The 26,919-nt window shown below is 42.7% G+C and overlaps 1 protein-coding gene across 2 annotated transcripts in view; it reads right to left on the reverse strand.

The window, feature by feature from the left end:
* Window positions 1–6,528: 6,528 nt before the first annotated feature.
* Window positions 6,529–26,919, reverse strand: part of ALG9 (ALG9 alpha-1,2-mannosyltransferase) — a 113,264-nt gene continuing 92,873 nt past the window's right edge. For both annotated transcript variants that reach the window (XM_005215881.5, XM_024975743.2), the window contains exons 15-16: window positions 10,115–10,233; window positions 6,529–9,831 (exon numbers count right to left, since the gene is read on the reverse strand). In XM_005215881.5, coding sequence (XP_005215938.1) covers window positions 9,794–9,831; window positions 10,115–10,233 — 157 coding nt within the window. In that variant the 3' untranslated portion in view covers window positions 6,529–9,793. The remainder of the gene's footprint in view (window positions 9,832–10,114; window positions 10,234–26,919) is intronic.

Here is a 26,919-nt window from a genome sequence, read left to right on the forward strand (position 1 = left end):
ACCTGGGACAAGAATCTGAAAAAGAGTGGATATATGTACATACCATGACTGAACCACTTTGCTGTCCAACTGAACTAATAGCATTGTAAATCAACTTTACCTCAATATAAAGTAAAAACAAACAAACAAAAAGCCCCTACAAAAACTGACTATATTATTGGTACACTCTGTCTTACTAGGATAACCCCTAGGCTGTGATTATTGGAGGCAAAATAAGAAGGTGGTAAAAGAATGAAACAAATTTGACTAGATCCTGTTCTTGTTCTTGTAGTTATTCTTCGGTCACTCAGTCACGTTTTACTCTTTGTGACCCCACAGACTGCAGCCCGCCAAACTTCCCTGTCCTTCACCATCTCCTGGAGCTTGCTCAAACTTGTGTCCATTGAGTTGGTGATGCCATCCAACCATCTCATCCTCTGTTGTCCCCTTCTCCTCTTGCCCTCAATCTTTCACAGCATCAGGGTCTTTTCCAATGAGTTGGTTCTTTACATAAGGTGATCAAAGTATTAGAGCTTCAGCTTCAGCATCAGTCCTTCCAATGAACATGCAGGACTGATTTCCTTTAGGATTGACTGGTTTGATCTCCTCGCAGTCCAAGGGACTCTCAAGAGTCTTCTCCAGCACCACAGTTTGAAAGCATCAGTTCTTCAGCACTCAGCTTTCTTTATAGTTCAACTCTCACATCCGTACATGACTACTGGAAAAACCATATTTTTGGATATCTGGACCTGTGTCTGCAAAAGGGCCTGTTCTTATCTATGCCCTTCTTATCATTCCAGATACCTAGACATAATATCTAAAAGAGAGGTCATGAGAGCGTAAGATCATGGTTAAGAGGGAAGGTCTGGTGCCAGAGAGACTGCTTGGGTTTGAATTCCAGGTCCACAACTTTCTACCTAGGTGATCTGAGTATCAGTTTCCCTATCTTTAAAAAGAGGATAATAGTTATCAAGCTCATAAAGATGTTGTAAAGATTATGAGTATGAGGGAAAAAAAGCAACTTGAAGTATTCTTGACATGTGGTGGTTTAGTCGCTAAGCCATGTCCGACTCTTGTGACCTTATGGACTGTAGCCCACCAGGCTCTTCTGTCTGTGGGATTTCCAGGGAAGAATACAGGATTGGGTTGCTATTTCCTTCTCCAAGGGATCTTCCTGACCCAGGGATCAAACTGTGTCTCCTGCATTACAGGCAAATTCTTTACCATAAGCCACCTAGGAGTAAATACTTAATAATTATCAGCTATTACTCATTATTTGTCTACAGAGCAAATCTGATGATCTAGAGGATGTAAAAAAGCATAAAAGGAAAACAAGAAATCCCCAAAATAATGAAAAACCCAAACCTCAATACATTCCTGACAAAGTTCTAAGATTGAGTTCAGAAATAGGTATCTATCTTTGTGTGTTAAAGAAATCTTCTTTATCAAAGAGCTGAACTTGTCTGTCCCTAAAGGCCTACAGTGGCCTAAGTGGATATCCTATGCTTTTAAATGCAAATTCTACTTCCTTTTGCAAATGTTTGCTTTTCAACGCATGACCTACACACGAGGAGAAGTCAAAGGTATTTTGAAGCATTTTACTCTATAGAGGCTCAGCCCCTGCTACATTAAGTTGAGCTACTGTGCTGTGGATAATGTCAGCATCTGATGGAGGGGAGAACTTTGAACATTCGTGTATCCTTTGAGTTGCCTTTGATGATATCAGTAAGTTAGCAGAAGCAAAGTTAAGACTGTGCTTTGCTCATGTTTGGAAAATTGAAGATGTGTAAATGACTGGTGTGTGTTAGTCCCTCAGTCATGTCCGACTCTCTGTGACCCCATGGACAGTAGCCCACCAGGCTCCTCTGTTCATGGAAATCTGGCAAGAATACTGGAGTGGGTAGTCATTCCCTTCTCCAGGGGACCTTCCCAACCCAGGGATTGAATCCAGGTCTCCTGTATTCCCCTTAAAAGTAGTCGCTTCCCCATCTTAACCAAACACATATCTTTTACTGCCTGAATACCATCAAGGTCACTTCAAACAGAAGGGAAATTAACTGTGAAAATTTTACTTGTGGGTCATTTACCAAGCAGGGAACCACTGTTGTGGTGATGATCCAGCTCCCACAAATTATGGACATGGGTTTTCCCAGGAAAACTGTGCAATTTTAGACGCATAGGTATATATTTATTTTTTAGGTATATATTAATATTATATTAATAAATTTATATTTAGAAATATAGGCATATAGAAATAACTCAGATATTTCAATTTACACTGGAATTTTGACACCAAGGATACAGCTAATATGAAACTAATCAGACTCCTGGAGGAAAAAAAACCCACTGAAGCTTCTAGTGAGTGCAGGGTGCCCTCTGCTGGATACTAGGGCATTGCAGACGAGGCTGCGTTGAGTTTCTGGAAACTGATACCTGGGAGTAAAACAAAACCCAAAAAGCATGGCAACAAATTTAAACTTTGGGTTCTGTTTTTTACAGTACCTCTGGTAATTTCAGGCTCTGGGAACACAATTATAGAAATGTCCCAAGGAATAGGGAAAGGGGCTGAGTTTTTAAAAATCCACAAGATTCTTTTACAAAAGCAGCACTGTAGAACCAGCCTCATTTTCTATGTAACTCCACAAATATTTCATCGAGAGAAAAAATGGGAGCATATTATAGGAAATACCAAGGAGGCTTAGAGACGTATTGTTAATAGGGAGACAAGGAGCAAGACCAATTCCGGAATGATACATGGTGTTTTTTTGTTGGTTGAATGAGCACATTTCAGGTCACTTCTCTCAAAACGAGATTAACCTTTGCTCTTATTTCTGAGAGGGGTGGAAAGCAGATCCAAAGAAACTCTGCAGAAGACCAGTGGCAGAATAACAAAGACGAGGTTTTCACTGTACTTGTGTCAAATAAAGGGAGCCAAGTATGTAAAATCAGCAAAGCAGGTTCCCCAGTGTGTCCTGAGCAGGAGGGCCCAATACCCACATGTTCCTATTCAAGACAACCACAGGTCCTTATCTGAGGAGGCAGTAGCGTTTGAAAACCCCCGGGCAGTCTTCCTGAAGGCTGGGTCTGCTGGCTCAAACTCTCCTCCCATGTAACAAGTAAATTAATTACATGACATCTGAATGGGTCTAAAATTGCCAAAACTAGTCATTCCCTTTTTTTTTTCCCAGATTGTTATTCAAATGTACTGAGATGAGAGGATCAATGAGAAGGGAACCATAGTAAATTATTAACATCCATTCATGTACTTCAGTATCACATTAGTTAACTGTTTCCCAGAAAGCAGGGCCAAGAGAGAAGGAGAGATGAGACAGGTAAAGTTTGATAGAAAAAGCATAATAAAGGGTCGGGGGAGGGGAAGAGGCCTGGATGGAGGGTGGTTAGCAGGGGTTGTCATTGGAAAAGGACCCCAAACATTTTGCTGACTTAATTATCTTTGAGGGCTTCCCCATGGCTCAGTGGTAAAAGACTCTGCCTGCAATGCTGGAGATGCAGAAGGCGTGGTTCAACCTCTAGGTTGGGAAGATTACCCGGGAGGAGAAAATAGCAAGCCTCTCCAGTATTCTTGCCTGGAGAATCCCATGGACAGAGGAGCCCAGTGGACTACGGTCCATGGGGTCATAAAGAGTGAGGCACGACTGAGCACACACTCAATAATCTTTTATCTTTGGTGGGATTGCTTTCCAGTCTCTAGTGTCATCAGCAGTGGGTAATTAGAGGGTCCCCAGGTGATTCTCTTGTGGAGCTTCAGTTGAGAATCACTGCTCTATGAATCACATCTCCAGTATTCAGTATAACCCACTGAAGCAAACAGACCAGAATCCATAACTTCCTCACTTGGCAACTTGGAACTCAAGGGTTAAAATGGCAAATTGCAGGCCAGTGGTACCAATTGCCAAATACTGATTCTGCAGGCAAACAAAGGTCAAAGAGAACCATCCTAAGGAAGGAAGTGGCTGAAATGCAGATCTGCAAAAAATCCTTGTCAGAAGAAGTTAGTTTTATCTCACACAATCTTTTGGCTGTTAGAACCATCAAGAATCACCTGCTTTATACTTTTATCTCTAGGCATGTCAAGACAGAACAAGCAGCCTAGGAACTAGAAGCAAAAACAAACAAAAAAACCCTACCATTTTAAAGTATTTTATGAAGATATCTTAAGATTTCCTCAAACATTTTAAAGAAATACTCGTATTCAAGTAAACTGCTATTTAACCCAATTAATTTAATTGTGAGCTGTTTATTCTAAGGAGCCACAACGGAAGTTCCCAGTCTGCCCTTATCACTACAATTTCACATTCTTATATCCCTTATCTGAATGGCCCTCACTTCATTTATCAAATCTGTTGGTTATAATTTGTTTCCATGCCAGGTCTATGCTGAACTCAGGGCTGAGGAGAGCCAAAATATCTTTCAGCTGTAAAAAACCACTTACCACTTGATATTATTGAATTTGAATATGTCACCACGAAGTCATCTTGCAGTTAGACTTCCTTTTCCTAGCAGGGCTTGTAGCTGGTAGGAACCCCACGCTTCCTCACACCTGGAGGAGAGGGCTCTCTGCCCCAAATTCATCAGAAGTTCTCCTGGGCTGTCTGACCCTCCAAAATCAAGTCATAATAAAATATTCATTAAGGGTACCCAATAAGGGACTCTGAGGAATCTGCCTTTGTGTGAAAGCATGTGTCCTTCAGAATTCCTAAAATATACGTAGCATTGAGCCTCATTCCGGAGAAGGCAACGGCACCCCACTCCAGTACTCTTGACTGGAAAATCCCATGGATGGAGGAGCCTGGTAGGCTGCAGTCCATGGGGTTGCTGAGGGTCGGACACGACTGAGCGACTTCACCTTCACTTTTCACTTTCATGCATTGGAGAAGGAAATGGCACTCCACTCCAGTGTTCTTGCCTAGAGAATCCCAGGGACAGCGGAGCCTGTTGGGCTGCTGTCTATGGAGTCGCACAGAGTCGGACACGACTGAAGCGACTTAGCAGCAGCAGAACCTCATTCATATCAATTGCTCTTTGAGCACTACAGGGCTTTTGACTTGCTCTATTTCCTATGGTCAAAAATTGACCAAACTGAAAGCAACAGCTGTATATTAGTTGTAGGTTTCTTTGTACTTTTCTTTATTGGCAATAAACACAGTACCCAAATTTGTACCATTTTGGTTCAGTACCAAAATATTCAGGGAGCTGTGTTGAACGCTGAGAATACACAGAAGTGCGATATGGTCTTTGCTCCCAAGTGCCAACAATGTTCTTGAGAGACAGGTTTACAGGGGTTACACGAAAAGGTTCTATGTCATTAGTAAAGCCACTAGATACTCAGGAGGGTTAAGGGCGTAATCACAGTAGTCTGAAGTCTAGAAAGGCTTCAATTAAAGAGAGGGAGACTCAAGCCTGCCCTACGAGTAATTAAACAAGAAGGATGACCTTCTAGATAGGGAAAAGAAATTCATTAAGGCTGTGCATCTCTCCCTCCTGGAATTATATTAATAAAACATCCTTCTCGAAAACAACTTGTGAAAAATAAACCAAGTTTCATGGACGTTTTGGGTCCTGCGGAAAGAAAACTAGTTAACCAGTGGTATTGGTATAAAAGGGCTTCTCTGGTGGCTCAGTGGTAAAAGAATCTGCCTGCAATGCAGGAGATGTGGGTGGAACCCTAGGTTGGGAAGATCCCCTGGAGGAGGAAATGGCAACCCATTCTAGTGCATTTGCTTGGAGAATTCCATGGACAGAGGAGCCTGGTGGGCATACAGTCCATAGGGTCACAAAGCTGGACACGACTGAGCAACTAAGCACCACACAGAACAGCCAGGTGGCTACTAGAAGTTATTGACTCTAAGGTGCGAGATACAGGAGTGATATTAGAAGTTCATTCACACACACATACACAAAGCTGTATTGTGCCTGACAAAGTGGCAAATTACCTAAATGTTAGATATGACTAGATCCCATTTCTATGACTATGGAGACTCTCATACTTTAGCCACCTGATGTGAATAGCCGATTCACTGGAAAAGACTCTGATGCAGGGAAAGACTGAAGGCAGAAGGAGAAGAGGGTGACAGAGGATGAGATGGTTGGAAGACATCACTAATTCAATGGACATGAACTCGGGCAAACTCTGGGAGATGGTGAGGGACAGAGGAGCCTGGAGTCCTGCAGTCCATGGGGTCACAAAGAGTCGGACACCACTTGGCCACCTAAACAACAAACAACAGAAGACTCAAAGTCCAGAGATTCTTAATTCAAAACCGTTAACGGGGACTCGGAAACTCTCTTGCAGGCACGATGTTGACACACTGGGTAGTTACCACTGTGCCTGGTTTTAAAACGAATCCTCACCGGGTTTTCCAGTGGCTTCTCCCCCGTTTTCAGAATAAACACGCTAGGTTGTTTGGTCTGCAGAGGGCAAGTCTGTACACTGCAGGGGAAAGCGGAGGGGATGGAAGGAGCTGAGCTCCTTCAGTTTCCAATCTTCACCAAAGATTCAAAAGCTAAAGAGAAAATACCACCTTAAGAAAAGGAAAATCAAACTGCCAAGATTTATTTAACTTTTTCTTTCACAGAAAATACAAGTATGTAATGTAAACACTGACATGTGAAATGAAGTACAAGCATTAGGAAGACAAAGGACCTGAACAATAACTCTTGCTTCAACACTGCAGTGCTTCCTGATTTCACTTCCAGCAGGAATCACAGGATTATACAGATTACATATCGGAAAAATCAAAGGCAACATCCATTGATATTTACCAAAACACCAGAGAGCCTCTGAAAATTCAACAATGCCATATGGAAGTCAGAGCTCTCTGCTGAAAAAAAAAAAGAAAGCTGAGCACATGTCCATTAATCTGTTTACCCAAGGCGTTTAATGTAGGAGCCTAAGAAATTAACACATGAGTTTAATTTGCCGGTGGAGGTGAAGATTAAGTGACCCCTCTTTTCCCTCTTCAGAGAAAATGAAATTAACCAAATTTAAAGCAGAGCTGCTCAACACTGGCCAGAAGACGGCACCATCACAGTGAATTATTTCAATAAACCCCACAAAATACAAAACACAATAAAAGATTTCCATTTGTGCTCTGCCCAAATGGTCAATCCAGATCCAAGGCTGTAGGATCACATAGGGTGTTCTTTCCCCAAAATCCAAACTAGAAAAAGATGACCCAAATAAGTGGTTGGGATCAAGAACCACCTTGATTTAAAACAGATGATCTGTTTCTGAACTTGAATTCAGTAATAAAGGGTGCAGTCTTCACTTTTCTATTATTATCTCAAGAGATTAAAATGTTTCTTTCGTATTAGATGACACCCACCAGTTGGCAGGTCCACTTTGATAACAGATGCTACTACACAAGTTGGTTCAGTAATGGAACTCAGCATCATAAGATCTGGAGATCAGGGAGCCCTGGAATTGCCAATATATCTACTTCCTATTCTTGCCTGGAGGCATGGACAGAGGAGCCTGGCAGGCTACAGTCCATGGGGTCACAAGGGTAGGACACAACTTAGCGACTAAACCAATACCACCTACTTTCTCACTCACCTCCATAATCAAAGATTCCCACCAATAATCTGTAGCCCATTATTCCTTGATAGTCAACAAACAATGGAGAAAAAAGGACTTCAGATACTTTATCTTCATGCTGACCACTGAATCTCTGGAGGAGAAATGCTACTTGCTCCAGTGTTTTGAGACACTTTCCCAGGCAAAGCTAACCTCCCTGTATTGCTGAGGTGGAGATGTTTTAATGTGATTATATGTCATGTGAAAAATACCTTCACAACAAACACCCCTCATTTTTATGTAACTTACCCAAAGAATTTGGCACAGTGTTCTGTAATTTCTTGCGCTCTTACTAAAGATATTTGTAGGACAGAGAAAACCAAATCAAGTTTTAAAGAGATAGCAACTGACATTCCCAAAGAACATCAATCATGACATTTTTTGTGCTACGTTACAGTAAGTTGTTGCTCAGCAGGCTTTTTTTTTTTCAAACCTGCAAGATGATATAACAGATCAGCACTGTACTACTCTGATTAGAAAAACGCCGCTCATCGTTGACCTCCATTACTGCACTTTCTCATTTACTTTTGCAGAAAAAGAGCTCTAGCCACTGTGAAGGACAGTTTACCATTACTGCAAGTATGGCAAGACATTTCACTAAAAATTCTCTATCCTGTAGTCAGACTATACATGCCAATATTTACCTTGGGAAACAGGAACCAAGTATTGAAAATTAAATGCCAGAAGTCCTTAAAGCAGTCAGTGGGACCCAAGTTTCTGTTCCCTCTCCAAGGAGGGAGCTCGTCTACAAGATCCAGCCCACCCCAGATATTCCGTCAGCGTGGACCCCAGTGAGGAGACTCTTTAAACCTAACTAGCTGTTTCTTGTCACTTCTTTTCTCCTCTCTGATCAGTTCCTATTGAAAATCTCTTCTCTTTGAAAAATGAAAGATGCAAACTCTGAAAAATTAATGCATCTTATCTGCAGATACTAAACATAATTACCCTTAAGGAAATAAGGCACTATAATGCGACCCCAGCCTGACTATAGGAATGGAAATGGAACTGATATTGGATCCTGTGTGGCTGCACAGAAGCTGGACTTCCAAACATGAGCATTGCTCTCCTGCCGCAGGCCAAGCTGCGTGCTGGAGTGCTGCTGTGATGGTCAGACCCACAGGCAGACCGGAGGCTCCACAGAACTGAGAAACCCAGATAAAATTCTTCCTTAAAAATAGAAAGTGATGTTATCAATCAGGTCTCTGGCCAGCCTCATCATTCCTTCAAGTAATGTTTTCATGGTCAAGTGAAGAGTATGGACGAGCGCTAGATGAGAAGTTAGGCAACCCAGATTGTGGTGCGAACGCTATTATTGGCTGTGTGGCCTCGGGCAAGTCACCTCACCTTCCTCTGCTCCCTGCCCTCTAGTCTTACTTTCTTCATCTGTAAAATGGGGATAAAACCACTTGCCTTGTCTCCCTCACGTCATGACTGTGCGGATTGAATAAGATAATGTGAAAGTGCTTTGTAAACTATCAAATACTGTGTGTGAAGGCAAAGTGAAATATATACTTATGTTCTATTTAAGTCCTTATCATTGCCTATTTGACTAGAGGTTTCCCATGCAGGATGTGCTTTGCAATAGAGAGACTCAAAAATAGATGCCATAAATATACACTGGTCTTTTTCACTAGGGCTGTTTAAAAAAGGGAGAGTCTTAATTTCCTCAGAAATGGTCTCAGAATAAATTACTTTAAAACGTGATGTCATTCAAACCCACCAACTGATAGAATTAATCTTCTCCACCTATGTCCTACACAGTTATAGTCTGGTCTGTTGATACCTTGACAGAGGGAAGTCTTGAATTCAAGAAAGCATGCTAAAACTGAAAAAAACAAAAACAAACAAAAACAAACACCAAAATCTCATAGTTACAGCTTGTTGTAACAGATTTAAATGAAAATAAGAGGCATCCTATATAAAGAAATTAAGCCACGGTTCCTCAAATGGTTGCCTTTTTCCTGAGATATCTCCAGGACAAGGTTCTAGTCCTGTGAAGTGCTTTAGAAAAGCTTAGTCTTGCTGGAGGTGAAAGGACATGTAGGTTGGCAACTAGGCTGTGCTCATTTTCAGCACTAGGATTTGAATGAGAAGGTCTGCTAGGAGCTCCCAGGGAGCTTGGGTGGAGAAGCCCACCCGGCCCCAGGGAGGCCAGTCCTCGGACACCAGGCCAGAGTGTGGAGAACAGCTCAACACTGCCATCCCATCCCAGGATTTTCAGCTCTTCCTGGAAGTTGGTTCTGCTCTTCTCCGGTCTAGTAAATAATCGAACAGAAGAGAAACAGTGAGATGCGGAGCAGCGTATCTGCCTGGACTGCAGGGCCTGTCTGCATCTGGCTGTACAAGGCGCACATGCAGAGCAGACACAGGCAAGGAGTGAGCGTGACTGACTGACCGGCCCAAAGCACCCAGACTCCAGCATTCGTGTCACACGCCTTTATTACACACGGTACAAGCGGTGGCTTGGAGGGTGTCCTGTCAGTGGGATCCCCAGTGGACAGGATGGGAGTTCTCTGGGACCACAGGCATGATGCTAACCTCCGCTTCTCTTCCTGGTTTGCTTTGCTTTCCGGGGTTTGAGGATGGTATAGTTTGCATACACTGTATACTGATCTGACAGGAAGGGAACGTAGAATGCCCGCAACAACCTTGAAGACCTGAAAAACAAGAGAGAAAAAAGACAGAATCTTAGCATTTGAGAGAATTTACTCATGGTACTGATTAAAGGAAATGAATAAAATGCTATGGTGAGGGTTATATTTTACATAAGCTGTACTTAGCTACTAGATCTTGATAAAAGACTTAATCAAAACCAAGTACTGGGACTTCCCTGGTGGTCCAGTGGTGAAGAACCCACCTTCTATTGCAGGGGATGTGGGTTCGAGCCCTGCTCAGGGAACTAAGGTCCCACATGTCTAGGAGTAGCTAAGCCTATGCGCCACAATGAAGACCCAGCACAGCCAAAAGAAAAAAAGACCAAGTACCTTCTTGCCTGAACCCAAACGACAGTCTCGGTAGTCTCGCTAATAAGCCACAGGATATCTTTCAGAATAGCTCTAGGTCTGCTTAGAATTTGCCATTGAAAAGTTCTAATTCAGTCAAAGAAATGTTATTACGGAAATATATTCTTAACACCTCAAGAGTTTGTGTACCCCAGAGACTGCAGAGATGCTAAATGCTCAAATGATCCTGATTCCAGCTCTAAGTTTTCCTAGAGAGGTGAAGAAAAAACTATGTTCTTGGCTTCCTGTGCATACTGTTCTGGCGATTCTCAAGTCAGAGTCCAGTCTTTTCTCTTTATACTGAAATATAGATAGGAACAGCTAAAACCCTGAATGGCTCACTAATTTCTAAAGAATATGAAAAATATCTCACATTTATTGAATACCTAGCACTGAACACGGAGAAGGCAATGGCACCCCACTCCAGTACTCTTGCCTGGAAAATCCCATGGATGGAGGAGCCTGGTAGGCTGCAGTCCATGGGGTCGCTAAGAGTCGGACACGACTGAGCGACTTCACTTTCACTTTTCACTTTCATGCATTGGAGAAGGAAATGGCAACCCACTCCAGTGTTCTTGCTTGGAGAATCCCAGGGACAGCGGAGCCTGGTGGGCTGCCGTCTATGGGGTCGCACAGAGTCGGACACGACTGACATGACTTAGCAGCAGCAGCAGCAGCATTGAACAAGCCCTGGGGGAAGTGCTTACACTTTTTCAGATACTATTTAATCCATCCAACAAACCTATGTGGAAAGTGATATTACTTCTATTTTATAGATGGGAAAGTGAGACACACAGATTAAGTAGCTTGAGCAGGGTCACACAGTAAGTGATAAAGCCCTCATTCAGGTTCAGATTTGATTCCAGACTCTGCACTCCTACCACTCTGGTTTATCCTGCATCCCAGGAGACAGGCTAACAAGATTCATCATTTCCTAGAAAAAGTGGCAGTGATAGTTTTAAATTCTATATGCGGTATTACTTCTTGACTACGATTCCTGAGTCAAAAAACCAAAAGTTGGCCCAGAAACTGCCAACCTAAATGAGGTAGCTGAAGGGTGCTCCACTGCCAGTCCTTTTCCAGACTCTCAACTTGTAAATGTCATGTCAACGTGGCATTTGTACTGGCAGCCTACTTCTGAGTTTGGCAGACGCCCGCGATGCCTGCACACAATGGTACCGTGCTTGGCATACACACCTCCTAGAGATCCTTCCCAACTGGGATGCTGGCCGTGCGCTGTGCTCAGCAGAGATTCACTTCACTTCAACAGCTAACAGCTCAAGGGCTTTGATAGAGAAAAGAGGCTTAGCAGAGAGACACACGAGATAAAGCAGGGCCTCTGCAAAGAAATGAACAGGAGGAGGAAGCACCTACCTCAGTCAAAAAAGAAGTTAATTTTTCTTCTTTCTGTCCGCGCTGCATAGATAAGGGGAAGGTCAGGACAGAAAGCTGTAAGCTGGAACAAAGTCCCGCAGGCTTCAGTGTAGTAAAGAAAGGCTAAACTGAATGAAGCATCATTTCCATTCCAGGTGACTCCATGCTAAAAGCTTCACTAATACAGTCAGTACCTGTCTCCAGTCAACTCACCCCTTGGTATAACATCAGGTCCAATGGGCCCTATTTTACTTTTTTTACTTTCTTTTTGGAACGACTCCTTACTACTTGGAAAGATCATTATTTTGTAATTTTATTCTTCTTGGAGTCTTCCAAAGAAGAAAGGAAAATTATACTTATTTTCAAAAATAGAATAAAACTCATTCTATCATGTAACTACCATATGGGTCCATTATAACCTTTTATAAATTTAAACTATATTAAAGAATCTTAGTGGTCTTTTTTCCCTCTACATCTTGGATTATTTACAACTATGCTTAAAAAAAAAAAAAAAGACAGACAAATGATAAGAAAAAGAATGATGACATCCCCAAAAAGGATTATGCAAAAATGATATAATTACATTATCCTTCCATTTTTTCACTGCATTGTTCAAAGTAGGCATCATCTTTCAATAAGGTACAAAAGATTTGTGACACTATCTTTGCAGCCTGCATTTAGCTTTAATTGAGCACAGCTGAGTTGAGAATTTAAAAATTTTCTGTCCATAATGCCAATGAGAAGAAAATCAACAGAGGAAGACACTTCACAATTAGACAAATCAGAAGATGAATGCGGAGACAGCGGCACTCGAGACTCTAATGATGATAGCGTGTATGTGTGTGTGTGTGCGCGCGCGCGCATGCGTGCACGTGCACGTGAGTGTGCTCAGTCATGTCCGACTCTTTGCGACCCCATGGACTGTAGCCTGCCAGTCTCCTCTGTCCATGAAATTTTCCAGGCAAGAGTACTGGAGTGGGTTGCCATTCCCTTCTCCAGGGGATCTTCTTGACCCAGGGATGGAACGTCTCCTGCAGATTCTTTACCTTTTTTTTCTGAGCCACCAGAGAAGCCTATTTCAGGTATATATATTCAAAAGCAGGAAAACATGGAATAAAGATTGGGGTTGCTACATTCCAATTCTTACAAAAATTTCAAATGATGTTTTTTAAAACTATCCTTCCGTTATTACTGTTATTTATAAAATAATTTAAAAATATGAAAACAAAAGGGGTTATAGGCCCTTTTACAGACCAAGACAGTACCTGGTGAAGACAAGACAGTATGTGGTGATGACTATTTCTATGCTATTTCTATGCTAACTCCTTGGTCATCACAAGGAATTCTGAAAGAGATCATTTCAGGAAACCATCCAGGGTGATACATGGGACATGTTATCATCAAAAATACTGACCTCCCTAAAATAGAAGAAGGGTCACTATGCATTACTGCTGAATGCAAAAGGCAAGCTGAAACAAAGGTAAAAGAATAATGGAGACTGGGACAAAATATTTACCGTATACATAACAGAGGAAGGGTATCTAGAATATATAAATTATATATATATATATGGGCTGGGCTTCCCTGGTGGCTCAGATGGTAAAGAATCTGCCTGCAATGCAGGAGACCCAGGTTTGATCCCTGGGTCAAGAAGATCCCCTGGAGAAGGGAATGGTAACCCATTCCAGTTTCTTGCCTGGAGAATTCCATGGACAGGGCAGCCTGGTGGGCTACAGTCCATGGGGTCGCAGAGTTGGACACTACTGAGCAAGTAACATGTATTGGGGCTTCCTGGGTGGCGCAGCGTTAAAGAATCCACCTGCCAATGCAGGAGACACAAGACACACAGGTTCTATCCCTGGATCAGGAAGATCCCCTACAGGAGGGAATGGCAAACCCACTCCAGTATTCTTGCTTATGGGACTGCAATAACCATATGAAATGATGTTCAATTTTACTAGTAATCAGGGGAACATAAATCTAGATATAATTTTTCAACAATCAGGTTTGCAAAGCTGAGAAGTATGACAGTATCAAACCCTGGGGAGGAAGGAGGAACCCGATACTGCCAGTAAAAGTGGAAACCTGCAAGAACCACTTGGAGAAGCAGTTTTAACAATACCAATAAAAAGAAATTATGCTGTCTCTATGACATAGCACATGATTTTCATTTTGTACTTTGCACCATAATGCTTTTTTTAAAACAACCTACTTTACCATTTGTTACAATAGAAAAATTCAAACACAAACAAAAGAGATATTTAACTTGTAATAATTTTTAAAGCTATGACAAACTAGACAGCGTATTAAAAAAGAGACATTACTTTGCTGACAAAGGTCCATATAGTCAAAGCTATGGCTTCTCCAGTAGTCATGTATGGATGTGAGAGTTGGACCATAAAGAAGGCTGAACGCTGAAGAATTGATGCTTTTGAACTGTGGTGTTGGAGAAGACTCTTTGAGAGTTCCTTGGACTGCAAGGAGATCAAACCAGTCAATCCTAAAGGAAATCAACCCTGAATATTCATTGGAAGCATGGATGCTGAAGCTGAAACTCCAATACTTTGGCCACCTGATACGTAGAGGTGACTCATTAGAAAAGACCCTGATGCTGGGAAAGACTGATGGCAGGAGAAGGGGACGACAGAGGATGAGATGGTTGGATGGCATCACCGACTCAACAGACATGAGTTTGAGCAACTTCAGGGAGATGGGGAAGCACAGGGAAGCCTGGCATGCTGCAGTCCATGGGGGTTACAAAGAGTCGGACATGACTGAGTGACTAAACTGAACTGAGACAATGTTTTAAAGAGAGGAAACCTCAAATCCTTAAAATGAACAAACATAAAAACCCTATGTGCTTGCTACGTGTATGGTTTTGTGTGCTGGCCCTGAAGACACAAAAGCCTCTGTTCTCAAAGAGCTAATAATCTACAGTTGGAAGAAAGAGATTATGAGTGATATACAATATGTCTCTGTGTTAGTTGATCAGTCATGTCTGACTCTTTGCGACCCTGCCAGGCTTCTCTGTCCATGGAATCCTCCAGGCAAGAATATTGGAGTGAGTAGCCATTCTCTTCTCCAGGGATCTTCCTAACCCACGGATTGAACCTAAGTCTCCTGCATTGCAGGCAGATTCTTTACCATCTGAGCCACCAGGGAAGCCCAACTATAATATGGCAAATACTAAATAAAAATAGCTAATATAGAAGTTCAAAGTGATAATACACATATTCAGAAGAGAGGATAAAAAAAACACTGAGGGTTGCATAAGTGTGGAAGAAGCATTTATTATACATTATTTTATTTGACCCATTCAACATTTCAAGGTATACTAAGCAAAAAAAAAAAAAAAAACTTGCTGATCTATAACCAAATCTATAGGCATCTCAGATTAAATTCTCTGTCGACTCAGCAACAATTGGAAAACGGCTTGAACAAAATCCAGACTCTGTAATGATCTACAAGCTGAAGGAGATCTAGCCCTCGCTAACCTGTCTCTCTTCACCTTGTACCATTTTCTTCCTTGCCCACTACACTCTCCCCACACCAGCCTCCTTTCAAGTTTCTCAAAGTTACCAGTTCTTTCCTACTATGATTTCAAAGTCCCATTGAATGTGTGGTTTGGAATAATACATTGCTAGGGACAAGCATGTATCTGACTCAGATACATCAAGAGACCCAAGAAGAACTGGGATTCTCCCAAGCTTCCTCTGCGTGCAAGCATAAAAAATTTGGCATCAGATTCTAGATAATGTGTTCAAGAAGCATGGAGGCATTTCTAGTTAGACCTGAACACAAAGCTATATTAAAGGTGAGAACTAAATATAAGGAAAAGTTAAGAAAAATTTATAATCCAAATTTGGTACTGGAAAAATCCTTGTTTGAAGATGAATCTTCCTTTCTCCTGCAGATTTTGCTTATGATTGTTAATTATCTGTCTTTAACATGTAAAGCCTCTACTTTCTTCCAGTGGATGAAATGAGTAAACAATCAACACAAACACTTCTGTGCTGGGATGGGAAGAGTCTGTGTTTTTGTTTTTTCTTTTTAGCCAAAAGAGCAAGTTGGCTTGAATTCTTCACTTTTAATACTATGGCTGCTCTTCTAGATTAATTTCTTTCTCATCTGTAGCTTTACTAAATCAAGCACAACTGGGGCTGTTCAAATCATTATATGGTTGCTGGAAGAACAAATCGGTTATTTGTCTCTGTGAAAGAAGAGAGCAGTTGAGCATTGGAATAACGTGCATACGCACACATTCATACTCATGGAAACAAAGATCAGACTGAATCACAAGTTAGAACCAGACTAATCCTGATCGAAACTCATGTAACAGTGTGTGTAATAACGTGAAATGCCAAAGCACTGCCCCAGAAAGCACAGGCAGCATAAATTAGGAAGGCGCTAAACGGACACTGAAGCACTTCCCCTCCCAGTGAGAAAGTCACTCAAGCAATTCAAGGATGAAACAGACATGGACAAAACGACCCCTGAATGGCATAATTAGCCGACAGCTCAGAATGTTTTCTAATTCAATTATCAGCCCTATTTATCAGGGCTGGGGGGCACTCTGCTGTGGCGATTTCAATCTGCTCTTGCTGACGTCCGTGGAAGACTGCCTGCCAGTCCCTGACGTCACCAGTGCAACAGGCCCGACGCAAATGCTGGGTCAATTTTTAATTTTAAAGAGAAAACATCTTAAGTACTCAGGCTGTCTCCATGATTTTTGTCTGTCTCTCCATCCATTCATCTACCCGTCCATCCAAACATTGCTTATTCCTGTGAACCTGCAGCCTGGGCTCCCTGCCAGTTCTCTTTCTTTTTCAAAGCTAGTTCCTTCTCTTTTTGTTTTTGTCTCTGTCTCTTGTTCTCCTGCACTTAGTTCAGTGACAGACTTCCACAACCCTCAGAACAGAGCTGGCCTTTCAGAGAAGTCTTTAGTTCTGAAGAGAATCTCACAATTCCCTCAAGATTTACTCTTAGCCATGGCCAGTCCTGAGTCTCATATCAAGCAGTTTAAGAACTGCTCAGAAGGCTGATAATGCAGCAAAAATGTGGCTGATCTTTAATATTCTTTAATAGAAAATGTGGTGAGAGACATTACCCTCATGTTAAGACAGAGGTTCAGTTCAGTTCAGTCGCTCAGTTGTGTCCGACTCTTTGCGACCCCATGAATCGCAGCATGCCAGGCCTCCCTGTCCATCACCAACTCCCGGAGCTCACTCAGACTCATGTCCATCGAGTTGGTGATGCCATCCAGCCATCTCATCCTCTGTCGTCCCCTTCTCCTCCTGCCCCCAGTCCCTACCAGCATCAGGGCCTTTTCCAATGAGTCAACTCTTCACATGACGTGGCCAAAGTACTGGAGTTTCAGCTTTAGCATCATTCCTTCCAAAGAAATCCCAGGGCTGATCTCCTTTAGGATGGACTGGTTGGATCTCCTTGCAGTCCAAGGGACTCTCAAGAGTCTTTTCCAACACCACAGTTCAAAAGCATCAATTCTTTGGTGCTCAGCTTTCTTCACAGTCCAACTCTCACATCCATACTTAAGTACTGGAAAGACAGAGGTAACACTTACCTATTTTCCAAAGTAGAGAAACATGTATGTTAATGTTTCCCTGGAATGCCAGGCCCTTGAAGACAGAACTTACTCTGACCAACTGCTGTACTGCAGCTTTTAGAACAGGCTCATTAGGCTTCCGGTTCAAGATGGCCAAGGAGAAGGACATGTGTTCATCTCCTGAGAGAGCACCAAAATCACAACTAGCTGTTGAACAACCATTGACAGGAGGATGCTGGAACCCAACAGAAAAAGACATCCCACTATGAAAGACAAAGAAGCTGCAGAGAGATGGTAGGAGGGGCACAACCACAATAAAACCAAATCCCATACCTGCTGGGTGGGTGACCCACAAATTGGAGAACAATAAATACCAAAGAAGTTCTCCCACGTTGTGAAGGTTCTGAATCCCATGTCAGTCTTCCCAGCCTGGGGATCTGACAAGGGGACTGGGAATCCCCAGGGAATCTGAACTTGAAGGCCAGCAGGACTTGATTATAGGACTTCCACAGGACTGGGTAAATCAGACTCCAGGCTTGCAGGGCACAAATAAAATCTTGCATACACCAAGTCCCAGAGGAAAGGAGCACTGACCCCACAGGAGACTGAACAAAACTACCTACTAGTGTTGGAGGGCATCCTGTGGGGGCATGGATTGGCAGGGGCTCGCCACAGGGACAGGGGCACTGGCAACAGCAGCCCTACAAGGTCCCCCTTGGCATTAGCCCTCTTGGAGGTTGCCATTAACCCGACCACAGAGCCTGTAGACCCCAGGGCTGGGTTGCCTCAGACCAAACAACTACCAGGGAGGGAGTGCAACCCCAGCCATCAGCAGATAAATAGATTAGAGCTTTACTGAGCAAGGTCCTGCCCACCAGAGCAAGACCCAGTTTTTCCCACTGCCAGTCTCTCCCATCAAGAAGATAACACAAGCCTCTCAGCCTCAGCCATCAGAGGGCGGACAGAAGAAGCAAGAAGCACAGTCTCATAGCAGCTAAAACAAAAATCATATTACAGAAAGTTAATCACAATGAAGCTCCAATACTTTGGCCACCTGATGTGAAGAACTGACTCATTAGAAAAGACTCTGATGCTGGGAAAGATTGAAGGCAGGAGGAGAAGGGGACGACAGAGGATGAGATGGTTGGATGGCATCACCGACTCAACGGACATGAGTTTGAGCAAGCTACAAGAGATGGTGAAGGAGAGGGAAGCCTGGCATGCTGTAGTCTATGGGGTTGCAAAGAGTCGGACATGACTGAGTGCTTGAACAACAATAATAATCACAGTGAAAAAGCAGAAAGTTATGTCCCAGATGAAAGGACAAGATAAAATCCCAGAAAAACAACTAAATGAAGTGGAGATAGGCAACTTTCCAGAAAAAGAATTTAGAATAATGATACTGAAGATGATCTAGGATCTTGGGAAGAGTGGAGGCGAAGATTAAGAAGATGCAAGAAATGTTTACCAAAGACCTGGAAGAACTAAAGAACAAACAAACAGAGATGAGTAATACACTAGAAAGAACCAATAGCAGAATAACTGAGGCAGAAGGACGGATAAATGACCTGGAGGACAGAATGGTGGAAATCATTGCCACAGAACAGAATATAGAAAAAAAAATGAAAAGAAATGAAGACAGTCTAAGAGACCTCTGGGACAACATTAAACACACCCAACATTTGCATTATAGGGCTCCCAGAAGGAAAAGAGAGAGAGAAAGGACGTGAGAAAATATTTGCAGAGATAATAGCTGAACAACTTCCTGAAAGGGGAAAGGAAATAGTAAAGTCCAAGAAGCACAGAGTCCCAGGAAGGATAAACCCAAGGAGGAACACACCGAGACACATAGTAATCAAACTGACAAAAATTAAAGACAGAGATAAAATATTAAAAGCAACAAGGGAAAAATGACAAATAGCATACAAGGGAACTCCCATCAGGCTGTCAGCTGATTTCTCAATAGAAACTCTACAACCCAGGAGGGAATGGCATGATGTATTTAAAGTGGTGCAAGTGAAGAACCTACAACCAAGAATACTCTACCTAGCAAGACTGTCCTTCAGATTTGATGGAGAAATCAAAAGCTTTCCAGCAATCAAAAGCTAAGAGAATTCAGCACCATCAAACCAGCTTTACCACAAATGCTAAAGGAACTTCTTAAGGCAGGAAACGAGAAGGAAAAGACCTACAGAAAATAAACCCAAAACAAATAAGAAAGTGATAAAAGGATCATATATATGGATAATTACCTTAAATGTAAATGGATTAAATGCCCCAACCAAAAGACATAGACTGGCTGGGCATTTGAAAACATGTACATGTATGCACTTCTACTTACCATATTACTCTGCTTGACCCCCCCTCCCAAACTGTATGTAATTATTCTATATTGTTAGGTTAATTACGTTCCCATTATGGTTTGTAAATATAATTCTTTTATTTTTTCTCTGGTTATTGATTGTGAAAAGGCTGATAAACATCCTTTACTATTGTGATTATGTAAGTATTTCTCAATACCACTACATCATGATTGGTCAACAGAAAAAAATAGAATTCTATATTACCAAAACTACCATTTAATAGAAAACCTGTAATTGCTTTTCAAAATCCAGATGTGTATCAGAATTATCTTGGAGTTTTTTGAAAAACACAAATGCCCAGGTATTGCTTTTTCACTCTAAAGCTCCAGATATGTTTCTAATGAGCAGCCATGTCTAAAAGCAGCTGGACTATCTGATGATCTTTTACTTTTATCTAGTTTGTTTCACTTTTTCCATTTCATAGTCAGTGCTCTCATTTTATTTAGTTTATATTTTCCAATTTCTCCATCTCTCCTTTTCTTTTTTGCTGTTCTTTCTCAAGCCTTTACCGAGTGTTGTAGAAAAGCTTTTGTATACATATATATATAGAGAGAGAGAGAGAATGTGTAATATATATATTCTAGAAAACTTATGAATTTTTGCCCAATTAAAAAATTTATGACATTTTGATTCCACTGGCTTGACTTAGTAATGAATAGAATGCAAGACTTCTACTTAAAAAAAAATAGATATGCAACAAGCAACAAAGGTTAACTGTATGGCACAGGGAACTGCAGTTATATCTTGTAATAAACGGTAATGGAAAAGAATTTCAAAAATCACATATGTGTATCTGTATAACTGAATCAGCTTGCTGTGCACCTGAAACACCGTTAAGTCAACTATATGTCAATAAAATATGTATATATATTAAGGAAAAAATAATGTGAGGCTCTTCCTCTTCTCTTCCCAAACAATTCAGTCCTAAAGCCACTGGGCAGGGCGGAGCAAAGTGGGAGTCTTTGGAGCGCACATGGGGAATGGGAAGCTGTGGTGGGATGTTAGCGCCCAAGGGAGATGCAGAGGGCGTTCATATCAAAAGAGAGGGCATTCTTTTCTTTCCTAAAAAGTTTTAATCTTTTTTTGGGTGGGAAGGAGGCTTCACATATCCAGGGTTTATAAAACAAAATACGGTATAAACTAGATGAGAGATACCTGTGGGACACAAACTGTACAACACAAACGGCCTAAATGTCAGTAAAATAATAGCTGGGGGAACCGACAGCGACTGGAGGAACAGGAAGAGGAGAGACAAGAGACAAGACCATGGAGAATGTGCAAGACTCTGATAAAGAGGAGAAAAGCGCTCAAATCCATTATGACATGACGTTCATATCATCTTCTGGTTCCTACTTCCTTTATGGCCTCGTCTGTTACCCCCTCCAGCCTCTCATTCTGTACCCCAGAGACACGGGACTACTTGTGCCCTGCCATTTCCTACCTAGCAAAGAGAATGTTCACGCAAAAGGTCAAGAAACCTCTCCGGGTTTCAGTTTACACAAAATCTGCTAAATCGTCATTACCCATGTGACCAGAATGACCCTGTTTTCAGAGGGCATGTCCACAGACCCTGAACATTCAATGAACACATTCACGGTTTTGGCTCTTCAGCAGTGACCTCCAAATCCACACTGGGTAACGACTTGGAAGCTTGCTGAGGCACAAACGGGGATCACGTCACTGTGAGACACGTGTACGGGGTGGATCATTTCACTGACGTGCGGCCTTGGCCAATCAGTATAACCTCTGGACAGTATAACCTCTTGACCAGTCACCTTTCACCAATATTCAGCATGAGGGGATTGAGAAAGAATTGGTATTAAGCAAGCAGTCATTTTCTGACCTTCAGTCCCATTAAGTTTGCTGGAGAAAAGCTCGTGAGCGGCCCTTTCCCATCTGATAGCTCCTGAGATGTTAAGGTACCACGTGCTCCATCCACTGTGCAGAAGACACTGAACGGTGTTCAGGAAGGGGTCTGCCCCTACTCTCTGGACCCTCGTCTGAGCTACTTCTCTGTGACAAACAGTAAGCGGCACTGGAGGCCACAGCCGGCTGACGGTTCTGGCAAGTTTTACAGAGGGGAAATAATGAGTATACTCTGAAATAACTCAACAATCTTTTTTTTTTTTTTTTCCAGCTTAAAAAAAAAGCCATCTATTATTTCTCTCAAATCTGTGGCTGACTGATGGGCTTTCTGTTTCACTGGGCTTTGGCTGGAATGCTTATGGCCAGCCGTGGGCTGCGAGTTCAGCTAATGCTACAGGCCTGAGGACTCCTTCGTGTGGGCTCCTCTCTGCACACAGTCTATGGATTTTCTTAAGGGGTGGAGCCTGGGTCTTAAGAAGGAGCACTCCAGCAGATAGGAAATAGAAGCCAATCAGCTACTCAGCGATCTTTATTTTACCAAATAAGGGCATGAGATGGAGAAGGAACTGGCAATCCACTCCATTTTTCTTGCCTGGAGAATCCCATGGACAGAGGAGCCTGGCAGGGTACAGTCCATGGGTCGCAAGAGTTGGACACGACTGAGTGACTAAGCACACAAGCACACACAAGGGCATGAGAAGCTTCTGAAGAAATTCTATTTCATCTTTTCCCTTTATGCAATGTCAGATAATTGATAAATATTTTCTAAGACCCTAATATGTGCTAGGAGTTGTGAGAGTCAACAAGAGATGTTCTAACTCTCAAGAAACTGAGAATACATGTCTCTGATGATGCCAGTTGCCTGGCCTAAGCTAGCAGAAAGTGGTGCAGTTCTAAGACACTGTACATATGCATGCTTCAAGCCTGAGAGGCTCTTGCATCATGGACATGAGGCTCAGACAGTCTGTCTCCAGAGAACTAACTTCACAACAAGGCAAAGTAGACCCTCCGAGCTTCGGGAAAAAAAGAAAAGGGTTTATTCTCCTGCAAGTGTCAGTAGACAATGATTAAGCAGTCAAGAGTACAATGGGCAAACAGAGTGTGTTCTGAAGCCAAATCTAGCCTGAGGTAGTAGTGATGCCGGGCGAAGGGTCTAAGGAAACCATCTGGGGAGAAGGAAATAGGGACAAACCCCAGACCGGTAAAAAAAAGAGAAAGCATAAGAGAACAACGAGGAGTTAAGGAATTACAAAAGTACAAAAACTCTGACGGCTTTTCCCTTACAGTTTCTCAGTATTCTTGGCAAAGACAAAGGAGCTGAAGGCAGTGCTGTGACTGACGTGCGGGGAACAGACAGGAGCACTTCATCACGGGTTAGGAGGGAGAACCGATTCCACTGAAAGGATCTGAACACCACGTGAAGCATGTCCAACCGCTGGCCTGGAGCCAAACTCTGCCAGGGGGTGCAGTCTCCCTTTCCACCTGGGTAGCAAGAAGCTGCAGATGGGAACAGCCTGCTGGACTATTTTGGGCGCCATATGTCTCTTCTGCAAGAAATCGCCTTCAAAAAAGGTTTTTGTTTTTTTTTTCCAAAAAGTGTCTAATTTGGATGAAGAATAGCATCAAAAGAGCAGTGATGTTTTAAAAACATGTCCATAAATTCTTTGACAATCTTCCCATCAACAGGGGAAATCTAATTCCTCTCCCCTTGACCATGGGCTATTAGACTGGCTTGCTTTCAATGAAAAGAATGAGGTGGGAGTGATGCTGTGTGAATTCCAAGGCTAGGTCATAAAAGCTACACTGCTCTTGAGACTCTAGCTCCTGGTAACCAGCCACCACGCTATGAGGAAGCACAGGCCACATGGAGAAGCCACGTTAGGTGTTTCAGCCAAGAGTCCCAGCTGGGGGCTAACCAGTAGCCAGCATTCCCTGTCAGATGTGTAGGAAAGCCCTTAAAGGGCTTCCCAGGTGCTGCCAGTGGTAAAGAACCCACCTGCCAATGAAGGAGACTTAAGAGACGCAAGTTTGATCCCTGGGTTGGGAAGATCCCCTGGAGGAGGGCATGACAACTCACTTCAGTATTCTTGCCTGAAGAATCCCATGAACAGAGTTGCCTGGCAGGCTGCAGTCCATAGGGTCACACAGAGTTGGACATGACTGAAGCAACTTAATAAGCACACACACACGCAAAGCCTTTGAAATGCCCCAGTGCCAACCACCATCTGATGGCCAATGCGTAAGAACACTGAGAAGCTTGGAATGGCCCACTGAGCCCAGTGAGTCCCCAGAACCATGAGATAAAACAATAACAAATTACTGCTGCCTTTTAATACCATTAAGTTTGGGATGCAGCAATAACTGGGACAAGAGTTTACAATTAGTTTTCACTTTACAGTGATCTTCCAATGGTCTTCTTATCTTTTGGAAACAAACAGTTCTGCTTGTGCTGGGGTTAGAGTTGGGACATGATGCCTGCTATCCACGAGACAATGACACAGAACCAAACTGGATTCAGCACCATGGCCTCACAGCTGCTGGATTCACTTTCCGGATGCTAAAAGGAAAGTAATAGTCTCAGCTGAAACCTTCCACGAGGATCCTGTGCTGGACACTGAAAGAACACAAGCATCAGGTGCTATCGCCACAACCCCCACCTGGCTCTACAGAAATCCACTGATGAGTGTAAAGGCCCCTCCCCTACCACACCAGCTGAAGATGTTATGTTTAACTCTTCGCTTGCATCTACCTGTAATGATACATTGGGCAGGGCTTTGAAATCCTGCCCTACTAAGTGTCCCCAAATTATCTCACATCCCTTGTCAGGCAAGCCTAAAATTCAGCTGGATGAGGCCAATAGGTTCCAAAACGGGGAAGAATAAAATATCACAATCCAAAAATCAAAGGTGAAGGCAAAGACAGCAAAACAGAAGGGACCTACAACGAAGGAGGAAAAAGTGGGTGGGAAGTGGCTGCAAAGCAGTGGCCGGGCCTCCCGACTTGTTTCTAAAGCTACAAACAGGCTCTGCTGCTCAGCAGGCCAACTCCAACATCCTGGAGAGGCATTCCCCACCAGACTCCCTCAGCCAAACACTCTCACCACCCTTAGAAAGGAACCCACCATCCAGCTGAGTTATTGCAACAGTCTCCCTTCACTCCTCCCTGAGGAATCTCAGAGTAACCATTACATCCACCCACTTGTCCAACTATTTTATACAAGTAGCCATTATATCATGCTTCAAAGAAAGAAAGAAAACAAAAAAATCCGCTCATTTTAGAAAGTATGTAATATGAGATGTCCAAAGGGTGACAAATGTGTCTGGTTTAAAAAGTGATATGTCAACGAGTTTAGCCCCCATATCTTGGAAGTTTGATAAACGCTAATAATATTAGCCAGACACAGACACAGCAAACTTAGGGAGAGGAAGTTGCAGCTCTGGTACCAGTCATGCGTGGGAGGAGACTAGAAAATAGTTAATCAAGATCTTGTGCCTGATGGAGGGGACACATGTATACCCATGACTAATTCATACTGCTATATGGCAAAAACCCTCACAACTGTAAAGTCATTATGCTCCAAGTAAAATTAAAAAAATAAATAAAAATCTTATGTCTGGATCTTCTAGACATAAGAAGATCTAATGTGGTCTGGCCTCTCCAGTCCTCCGATAAAGCAAAGAAGTCTTATTGGAAGAGCATGGGTGGGCATCTGGGCGGCCATTCTCCCAGACAGGTTTACAATGTTCAGCCCTCTTTCTGAGTCCTTCTCCAACAGTCCAACAGGAAACTCTGCTTATCTTCCAACAATTTCAGCAGAAAACACGCCTCTTCACATATTCATAGATATTTAGAATTCCTAAATTTGCACCAGTCACAGCACTGTCCTAATAATTTTAGGTTGCTTCCCCGGGGGTTGAGTCTCCCCTGGCACACACTCAAGAGTGTGATTTTTCTACGTGCTGGTACTGTCTTCAAACTAGCCTCACCGCTTTCCTTTCAGACAGCTAAGGCGCAATCCAGGCTATGGCACCAAGCAACGTCTGAAAATTAAATCAAATAAGTGACCTATGGGCAAACCTGATGCTAGACATGGAATGACCATAACCATGTGCTCCGCTCTCCAGTCCTGCTTTCTGGGATAAGCCATTGTATTCCAGTCACATTACGACAGGATGACCAGCTATCTCAACTCACCCAGGGCAGGGTCCCTTTTACTTTCAAAAGTGTTCTCATTTGGATACTATATTACAGATCACTCTAACTAAAAGCAAATTTAAATCAAAGAGGTAAATTAAGCTTTCCTCTATGGACCCTCGGGTCCCCTCTTTTAACAGGCTTCTTTTACTTTTTCTACTTGTGTTCATGATTCCTTCTTCTTGAATTACAGATATGATTCTGCCCTCTTTACCACGAATACAAATCCTTTTTCTTGTACACTTTGGCTAAGCACCACCTTCTCCAGGAGACCTTCCTGGTACACTCTAACCTCCACAGAGCTCTCCTTTCTCTGAAGTTTTAGCACACCACCCAGCACCTTCTATGGCCTTAATGTCTTCTCTGGCGGCTCAGATGGTAAAGAATTTGCCTGCAGTGCAGGAGACCCAGGTTCGATCTCTGGGTCAGGAAGATCCCCTGGAGAAGAGAATGACTACCCACTCCAGTATTCTTGCCTGGAGAATCCCATAGACAGAGGAGCCTGGGGGGCTACAGTCCATGGGGTCACAAAGAGTCAGACACAACTGAACGACTAACACTTTCACATGGTCTTAGTCCTATTTTCAAGGTGTTTATGTGTGACTACAAAGAACGAAAGTGAAGTCCCTCAGTTGTGTCCGACTCTTTGCAACCCCATGGACTATAGCCTCCCAGGCTCCTCTGTCCATGGGATTTTCCAGGCAAAAATACTGGAGTGGTTTACCATTTCCTTCTCCAGGGGAATCTTCTTGACTCAGGGATCCAACTCGGGTCTCCCACATTGCAGGTAGACTCTTGTTTTTTCACCATCTGGGCCACCAGGGAATCCCTACAAAATTTTACAAAAGGAACTACAAAAGTTGTAAATTATTCAAAGGTAAAAATCTGTGTCTAATTGCTTCTTTCATAACCCCTAAATAATCTAGTGCTGTGACAAGAACATTATAGCTTTTCAATAAATATTTTCTGATTTCCAAACCT

The sequence above is a fragment of the Bos taurus genome, chromosome 15 (assembly GCF_002263795.3).
Source record: "Bos taurus isolate L1 Dominette 01449 registration number 42190680 breed Hereford chromosome 15, ARS-UCD2.0, whole genome shotgun sequence".
Classification (NCBI taxonomy): domain Eukaryota; kingdom Metazoa; phylum Chordata; class Mammalia; order Artiodactyla; family Bovidae; genus Bos; species Bos taurus.